The sequence below is a fragment of the Nannobrachium achirus genome (assembly GCF_963921795.1).
Source record: "Nannobrachium achirus genome assembly, chromosome: 21".
In the NCBI taxonomy this organism is placed as follows: Eukaryota; Metazoa; Chordata; class Actinopteri; order Myctophiformes; family Myctophidae; genus Nannobrachium; species Nannobrachium achirus.
The window spans coordinates 10,507,038-10,516,641 of NC_137828.1; the positions used below are offsets into that span (position 1 = coordinate 10,507,038).

The following is a 9,604-nucleotide window of genomic DNA, read 5'->3' on the forward strand; positions in this document are numbered from 1 at the left end:
TCGTGATAAAATCGTGTATCGTGATACAGCCTGGGAAAATATTGTGATATTGTATTTTTCCATATCGCCCACCCCTACTTCCAGTGCACCACATGCTTTCAAATGACTGAAATGAGTCATAGCACCTGAATTCATGAGCTCTTTTAGAATATCAACATGAACGCACAGAAGTAACAACGAACAGAAGCGTGAAATCACGAGTAATTAGCCCTCATCTTGGCTTTAATAATTTATTCATTTTCCACAAAATTGTGACTTGCTAGGGCATGTGGGGTTAGTAAAATTCAGCATAGAGAAGAGTGTATCGACACACAGATCAAGTCAATGAACTGTTTGTTACACAGTAAATTATCGCTAGGATTTATGTCACGTTTTGTCTAACATGACATTACATCAGTGGTTCTCAAAAGTGGGGTCCGGAGACCCAACAGGTTTCCTCGAAGGCGGTTCCAAATGGACCCTTTTACAGGTCTGAAACTGAGGGTGTACAAATGGAACGGGTCCATTTGGTTCCATTTGGACACTCTCAAGAGTCATGGGGGTCCTTGAAACTGAAAAAAAAAAAAAAGTTTGAGAACCACTGCGTTACACGGACGCCAACAACACTACTGTTGTTGCTGGGCCTCTGAATAACCGTCAGGAATGGAAAAGCTCTTTGACTCCTGTTTATGCTCTCCGATCGTATACTCCACGTGGATGCATATGTGTCTCGCGCTGTCCTCCGACGGGTACATGGTGATCTCCCCGACCACCTTGGTGTCCTGCACCACGTCCACGGGCGTGTCCAGGTACAACACGGCCTGTTTCCAGTGCGTCTCCGGCTTGAACGGCGACGTGGACAGCACCAGGGGCTTGTTGTTGCCGTTGTCCTCGCCCGAGGCCGACGGGGAGGCCACGATGGGGAAGGTGACGGTGAACCAGACGCACAGGGCGTTCACGGCGGCCGAGCCGAAGCACTCGCACTCGAAGGCCCCCTTCACGGACTTGAGCTCCGCGGCGGTGACCGTGCGCAGGTCCAGCTCGGCGAAACGGGACGGGTGGGAGAGCACGTCCTCCACCGTCACCGGCGTGACGGTGATGTCGTTGTTCATGATGCACTTCTGGGCGAACTCGGCCATGCAGGACATGTCGACGCCGTACTGGTCCTGGATAAGATATTGTTTGTTAGTCCTATGTGGCCAGCAGGAAGCCATCGGGACACAGAAATCACACAATACACAAGTAACATGCCGTAAAGCAGGGGTGGGCAACTTTGATGATGGAGAGGGCCACTATATTTTCACACTTAGTCCAGAGGGCCACAATGCATAATACAGGAAAACATATCAAAGATAGCTGATCTACAAGCTCAAAACGCGTCGCAGTGCGACGCGTTTTGAGCTTGTAGATCTGCGATATTTTTGAATTGGAATCCTGAATTATTTTTCGCTATTCTTGAATTGGAATCCTTATATAATTTCAAATGCATGTAATTGTTCTTATGTTAACTTTATGAACTTAAATACATTGTCAATAAGAAATACTAGTAGTACTAGTCATTAAGCTAGTAATATAGACTGAAGTAGCCTAATTAAAGCGGGTCATGTTTGCATGTTTGGAATGGTAACAGCTGAAATCAATAATATAATATTATAGTATTACGATATTAACCTGAGGGCCGCATTAAGTGAAGGTGGGGGCCGCATGTGGCCCTCAGGCTGCCAGTTGCCCATGTATGCTGTAAGGGACCGCCAGGTCGCCCGTGTGTCTCTGTGTGTGTGTGTGTGTGTGTCTGTGTGACTCACTAATACTCAACACATGCTGATTGCCCACAGCTGCATGGCTCGTTACCTATCGTGTGGCGCGTCGCCGTTTGCCCACAGCTGGGGCGCTACTAGCGTGACACACTCACTGACGGACGGACGGACATGAGCTGCTGGTTTTCATAGTAACTGAGACCTGACAGTCGCAATAACATTGCTGTCTGGCAGAAACCTCATTAAATATGTTGTAATCTTTAGTTTTTTCGTCTATTGGCCTAATTGATCATAGGCCTACTACAGCGTGACACAAAAGTATCAAAAATAGTAGATCTGCAAGCTTATTTTTTAACAGTTGACATAAGGTTTCCGTCAGACAGAGACGATAAATAAATCACACAATTCATAAACAAACCACACACAGACAATAGAACAACACATTTACACAACACATCCCTTACAGAGAAGACGTAGGCAACCAGTCACAGTTAAGATTAAGAAGAGACATCACTCATGCACAGAACTGACGTCTTCATCAGTGTTGCTTATTATGAGACTTTGGGCTTGTGTTTTCTTTCTGTAAAGTCGCTTGTAAATTGGTAGTAGTTGCGGTTTGCAGTTTTTAGGGCTTGTTTTTAACACACAGGGTTCCAAATACGACCGCAGAGTGTTTTTCCCGACTTAAGCCACGATATAACTAGGCCTGTGATGATTCACTTTTTCCCGATTTGATTTCGATTCATAGGGTGACGATTCGACTATATCACGATTATTGCGTTTTCCTGCGATTTGCGATTCGAATCACGATTATTGCGATTTTCCCCAAAGAATTACAGCTTTTTTATATTGAAACATTTTAAAACAATGTTTCTAAACAATATAAAACATTAAAAGTTGAATCATATACTTCAAATCAAGTCAGTCAATCTTTCTGACATTTATTTCAGCCAAAATGCCAGTGGTACAACATTACAACAACATGTTCCTGGTCAAGATGCCAGAAAACACAGAACACAACAGTCATAAAAAAGGGGGGAAAAAATCGCTGTGCTGCAGGCCTACAGCACTGTGCTAGCTTTAGCCATAACATGACATCCTCATGACCTAAAACTGTTCCTTTAGGACCTGTACTTACTCTGACTGAAAGTGGTTATTTCACCTTCAGGTTAATATCACCTTAAAAAAAAAGAAAAAAAAAGTTTTTTTATTATTTTTTATAAATAAATAAAATCGGGAAAATCGATTCTGAACTTTGAAAATCGATTAATTGAATCGCCGGCATTAACATCACGATAATATAGTAAATCGATTTTTTTGCACAGGCCTAGATATAACGTTTCCTATTGTAACCCGTAGCAGCGCAACTCTGCGGCACCCAGCACTGAAGCAAAAACACAGCACACAGTACAAATGGAACCAAATGGACCCATTTGTACACTGTTAGAGTTACATACTACTTGTATGGGTCCATTTATACTGTACCCCCTTAAAGGAACCCACAGAGTCCCTGGAATCCACTTTGAGAACCACTGTTATAGCGCACGGCACTTTGCCAAACGATAGGCGTTCTATCCTTGGTAAACTACTATTCTCTACAACGTTTAAGCAATATTACACGAGAGGGTGTGCATTATCGCGGTTATTTGGCCCGACAGTCTTGCTGCAGGAACGAGCCGCAGGCGAGTTCCGTAGGCAGGGCTGAAGGGACACATAACCGCGATAATGCACACCCTCTCGTGTAATATTGCGATTATACAACTGTTGCCCTTAAAAAAAAACACGTCAACTTCATTTCATTGTAATTAAGATATACGATAGGAATTTGTAATTTTTTAATGCCTCATTTAGCTACTACGTCCCTGAACGTCACATGAAAACCCCTAGCCTAGCCGCCTAGCATAGTGTGGGGAGAGAGGCACGCTTGCTCTCTTTCTTGACAAACGCAGCTGATTTCTTTATTTGATGAGACCGTGCAGTAGTGCTCATTACCTGCACGGTTGGAGAGCCTGTTTTCCATTGAGAGCCCGACTACCTGTTGTATAATGTGTTTTAACACATTATTAATTACTTTATGGCTTTATATTATGTTATGTTTAATTGACGATTGAACACTGTGCATATGTAAACGTGTTTTTGTAACGGAGGGAGTAGATGGAGAGAGAGAGAAACAGATCTCCTATCTCAGTAGTGCTTGTGTAACTTGATTTATGCAAAAAAAAGGATAATCTGACTCTGATTATAAAGCACTTTAAATTCAGCTTAATATTCTAGGCCAGGGGGAACATAAGTCAACAATACAAGCTCATAATGTGTCACGTTGTGAGCTTGTAGATTTTTGGCACTCAGATTGGGGAAAAGAGATTTGGTGTAGACTGAATAAGCGGTCAGAGTAAAGAGCAATGTTGGGTCCCATTTTATTCCAGAGGTTTTAAGAGGTTTTGAGGAGGCAGGATAGGGGTAGGCTATCTGAGGTGGCGAGGTAGCCTGCGACTAGCGTTAGCCATTCATAATGGGGCTGTTAAGTCTGACATCATTTTGTAGGCAGAGGAGAACTTTTGCCCCCCAAAAAAGCGAATCTTTTTACTATTTTTACTATTTACTAATTTTTCTTCTCTTTGTTGTTGAAAGGAAAGTGGTAGAATTATACTTTAGTCGTTATTTTTGTCTCGGATCTGTTGAAATAGCGAGGGACAGATATTGACAATAAATCTGCTTGGAGGTCTGACAACAAAATGATGTCACGGCTTAAAAGCCCCATAGTCTCACGTTTGTGGGCGTTCCTGGCCATCTCCGTGTGTATGTATGGAATGATCTGCAGGAAACTGGCTTTATCTCAGAATCCATCTCCAGATTGCGTTCTTGTTTAAAACTAGCCCTTCTCTACGGACCATAGCACATACGAATTATTGACACAGCCCATATAGAACCACACACAGCAATAATTTCATCCAGCTTAACATTGAGGTGCCCACAATATTTAGGTGCCCACTGCCCAGTCTTCCTGCACCCTTATTGTGAAGGGCTGAAGGCAGAAGTTTCTAAACCTTGTGCACAGCATGTTTCCGCGTTTCCCGTGATCTACAAGCTCACGTTGTCTTGTGGATGCGACGCGCTGTGAGCTTGCAGATCAGCTATTTTCGCCGTGCAACACACATACGACAAAGTAGCTAGTCAGGCTTTACTTGCGAGTAGCGACTGCGAGACGTAACGAGGAGGAGATTCACAGTGCTTCATGTGATGAAGCACCCAGCTGCAGCACCGCATATCAACGTTCGCGAGGAGCTGCAGGCAGTGCGTGCTATTGGAGCATGTGAATGAAAAGAGAGGACAGACGACCGCGGATGAACCGCATGAACGGCCGACGAACGCCGTCCACGGACGTCAGAATGAACACGTTCGACAATATCGTTCATCAAGCGAAAACAAAGAACGTTCAGTTCACGTTCGCCCAAAATATGAATGTGTTCATGAACGATCGTTCATTGAACGCGTTCGGGTACAACACTGGGCAGCAGGATGTTATTGAAAACGCAACATCCTGCTTACAAACTCAAACACAGGAATGTCATGTAGGCCTATTGACTTAAATAGTAGCTCATAACATGACAATGGTGGACAAAGACTTGACAGAGACAAGGAGAATAACCCAAACTTTCCATACAGGCGCAATATTTATCAGATTTTCATGAATGGGCTGTAAAGTATTCTTTTATGGGGGTCCCTGGCACAAAACATTTTCAGATGTGAGTTTGCGGCAAAAAAAACATATTACTGTGGGGTCCTTAACATGTTTGACAAAATGTTTGATAAGCAGCTCTAAAACTAAAAATAAATTAACAGACAATAAGGTTTTAATGACCGGCTCTTTTTTAGTGGTTTAACCATAGACCTGGTTGCTTGTTTAAATCTGGTAACATACTGACTGGTCTTTATTGTTTAAATCTGGTAACATACTGACTGGTCTTTATTGTTTAAATCTGGTAACATACTGACTGGTCTTTATACCATAGACCTGGTTGCTTGTTTAAATCTGGTAACATACTGACAGACCTGGTTGCTTGTTTAAATCTGGTAACATACTGACTGGTCTTTATTGTTTAAATCTGGTAACATACTGACTGGTCTTTATACCATAGACCTGGTTGCTTGTTTAAATCTGGTAACATACTGACAGACCTGGTTGCTTGTTTAAATCTGGTAACATACTGACTGGTCTTTATTGTTTAAATCTGGTAACATACTGACTGGTCTTTATACCATAGACCTGGTTGCTTGTTTAAATCTGGTAACATACTGACAGACCTGGTTGCTTGTTTAAATCTGGTAACATACTGACAGACCTGGTTGCTTGTTTAAATCTGGTAACATACTGACTGGTCTTTATACCATAGACCTGGTTGCTTGTTTAAATCTGGTAACATACTGACAGACCTGGTTGCTTGTTTAAATCTGGTAACATACTGACTGGTCTTTATACCATAGACCTGGTTGCTTGTTTAAATCTGGTAACATACTGACAGACCTGGTTGCTTGTTTAAATCTGGTAACATACTGACTGGTCTTTATACCATAGACCTGGTTGCTTGTTTAAATCTGGTAACATACTGACTGGTCTTAGTGGTTTAACCATAGACCTGGTTGCTTGTTTAAATCTGGTAACATACTGACTGGTCTTTTCTTCAAGCGTCTGGTAGTGTTGCTATACTTATTACCTTGACGGTGCACCAGAAGTTCAGGCGGTCCTCTGCGACCAGGTCGTTGATGGGCGAGATGTACAGCTCTGCCTTGGAGGGCAGGATGAGGCCGCCGGGCTTGAGCCACCGGTCCCGGCCGTGCAGCACCGACACCAGCATGGACTCGTGCAGCAGCGCGTAGCCCATCCACTCGCTCACGATCACGTCCACCATCTCCGGCAGCTCGATGGTCTCCAAGGTGCCCCGGATCACCTCGATCCGGTCGTCCATCTGGTTCTGCTTGACGATCTTCACCGCCTGATCGTGGGGATGGGACGATAATCGCCATTAACGTTTAGCGTGATAAAAAAAACGGTCACAATAATCGTATCGCAGAGATTATAATATCTTGTGAAATAGGGTATTATGCACATACGCCATTTGTTCTACTTCCGGGTGTCTTTCGACTTCCTTCACAGGTGTTACTGATGATACTAATTAAGGCTCTGTTTGATTTATTGTACAGTGGTTCTTTAATTTCAAGGACCCCCATAGCTCTGTACAAATGGAATCAACAAATGGAATAAAATGGACCCTTGCGGATCCATTTGCTTCCATTTGCACACTCTCCGTTACACACCTGTATGGGGACCCACTCAAGGACACTTTGAGACCCACTGGTGAGACCCACTGGTGTAGCAGAGTGTTTCCAGTGAGCCAACATGAATGGAACAGAGCCTTCATTAGTATCATCGGTAACACCTGTGAAGGAAGTCGAAAGACAACCCGGAAGCAGAACAAAATGGCGTATATGCATATACCCCATTGTCCTCCATCATACCCTGGGATCAATTCATCTTTGATCGACATAAACCCTCTACCTGTAAACATACATTTTTTCAGTCTACCAAATCTCTTTGCCAAAAAAATAGACGATCTACAAGCTCACGACAATGTCGTAGACCTATATCACAATTATTTTGATCACAATAATCTTGACATTGATTGATTGATTTAAAAGTTTATTAGCAGTTTGCAATAGAAAAAGTAGATACAGTTTCACGACAGCACAAATCACAAAAACAGTCAACTAAAAGGAGATCCTAGTAAGCTTTACGGCTTATTTACACAGGAACCACCTTAAGACAGGGTTCTTCAACGTTTTCAGGCCAGGGACCCCTTAGTTGAGAGAGAGATGAAGCAGGGACCCCCACACAACCTTTTCATAGATTCCATAGTTTCATTGTTTGACAGCACAATCATCAGTGTATTTTGGATTCATGTCAATTTGTGTTTTCAGATATTTGAACTTGAAACGTCAACACTTAATAAACTTGACCTTTCGCTCTGTACTTAGTCTGCTCTTTTCCCCCTCTACACCAAACCTCTTTGCCAAAAATAGCAGATCTACAAGCTCACAACGCCTCGCAGTGCGAGGCGTTGTGAGCTTGTAGATCGGCTATTTTTGGCTAAAGTTCCCAGAATATGGACATTAGGGTTCAAGTGGTTAATACAAAGATTTGGAGGACCCCCTGTAGTAACTACCCCCTAGGGGTCCCGGACCGGCGGACCCCCTGTTGAAGATGCCTGCCTTATGACATTCTCATATCGTCCCAATGTCCATCACTAGTACCTGCTCGGCGATCGAGCACGCCTCCACGGCGTACACCTTCCTGGCCCCGGCTTGCACGCAGAACACGCTCAGAACGCCGGTTCCTGCGCCCACGTCCAGGACGACTTTGCCCCGGATCGACTCGCTGTTCCGCAGGATCGCCGTCCTGTACGTGTTGGTGCGCACGTGGTCGGCGATCATCTCCTCGTGGATGGTCACGTCGGTGTAGCTGTCAAAGTACAGGCTGTCCTGCACGGTTTTGTCTATCTTTCTCTTCTTTACGTGGAGAGACATTCTTCTTTCCCCTTTGCATGGATGCTCGAAAAATCACACTGGCTGTGTTTCTGTCGCGCCGCTTCCGCATTGCGGGGACTTGGGACTTGTAGTTTTCGAGGAGGGGGGAAATGCCCTGTAAGTGAATGGCAAGGAGCGTTTGATAGGACTACATTTCCCACAGTTTAACAAATTGTGACGCTGTTTCCTTTGCTAATAGTAGTAATAGAAGAAGACTTTCAGAAGCAAGTCATATCTACTGCCTCTGGACTGGTTTAATATAATCAGTAGTGTATTACATGACTTGAAAGCTATATTTGAGTAAAAATAAAGATAACGTTAATTTAAAGTGACTCAATGAAATGAGTAGCCTGAACGACTGAACTGTAATATGCTTTTCCTATGGGAATTGCTAATAAAGTGTTCAATCAATCAAACTCCAGTAAAATTGAGTCAGATACCGATCAGGTGGGTACTTCGTGGTAAAATTGGCTAGTTCAAAATATTTGGAAAATGGTTAAAAGTGGGGCTATAATACTACATGATGTGATGTAAAGTACATCATCCTTCAAATTATTTTTGATTCCCCAAAATGACATAGGGGAGAGCGGGGTAAACTGAGACACCGGGTAAACTGAGACACCCCCTGTATCTAGGCAATGGAACACATTTGTGGTCATGTGACCATTATATTTTCAAGCCCTTTAAATGTCCCACTTGCTATGAAGAGAGAAACCTGATAGTGCTGTAGAAAACATGCTTTTTTCACAAAAAATCATACAAACAGAAACACTTTTGGAAACACTGTTACCAAGCCAGCCAGCCTCTCTGTGCCAGGGACCGTACAGAACACAATATTCATTCACGGCTTGAAAAGGCTGAGGACCACAGCTATATAGCAAACAAAAATGGACTGCAGTAAACCTGTCTTGAAGAGAGTACCAGTTGTTCTTGCGTTTATACGAACAGTCTGGATTGTCCAATATCATAGTGATGAGAGCAGGGACGGGCTGGCCATTGGGAAAAGCGGGACAACTCCCGAATGGCCGGTTCATTCCCGGCCGGTCCAGGCCGGCCATTAGGAAAAAAAATCGTTCCATTTTGGGGGCTGGGCAGCCAACAAAGTAAATCGTCACTGTCGGGCAGAAACCTTGTATCTCCAAGTTTCAAATTTGTACATTTTTTCGCAAAGCAAAGCCCTGCTTCATAATACAAGGCCATCGCACAAAAGTAGTGAAAACAGCAGATCTACAAGCACACAACGCCTCGCGGTGCGAGGCGTTGTGTGCTTGTAGATCGGCTGTTTT

The 9,604-nt window shown here is 43.6% G+C and overlaps 1 protein-coding gene across 1 annotated transcript; it reads right to left on the reverse strand.

The window, feature by feature from the left end:
* Positions 1-605: 605 nt before the first annotated feature.
* Positions 606-8,318, reverse strand: prmt6 (protein arginine methyltransferase 6; the record flags this gene model as incomplete). The annotated part of the gene is made up of 3 exons (XM_080752423.1): positions 606-1,145; positions 6,452-6,730; positions 8,046-8,318. The coding sequence occupies 3 exons, from the start codon at positions 8,316-8,318 to the stop codon at positions 606-608; spliced, it is 1,092 nt and encodes a 363-aa protein (XP_080608549.1).
* Between the last annotated feature and the right edge of the window lie 1,286 nt (positions 8,319-9,604).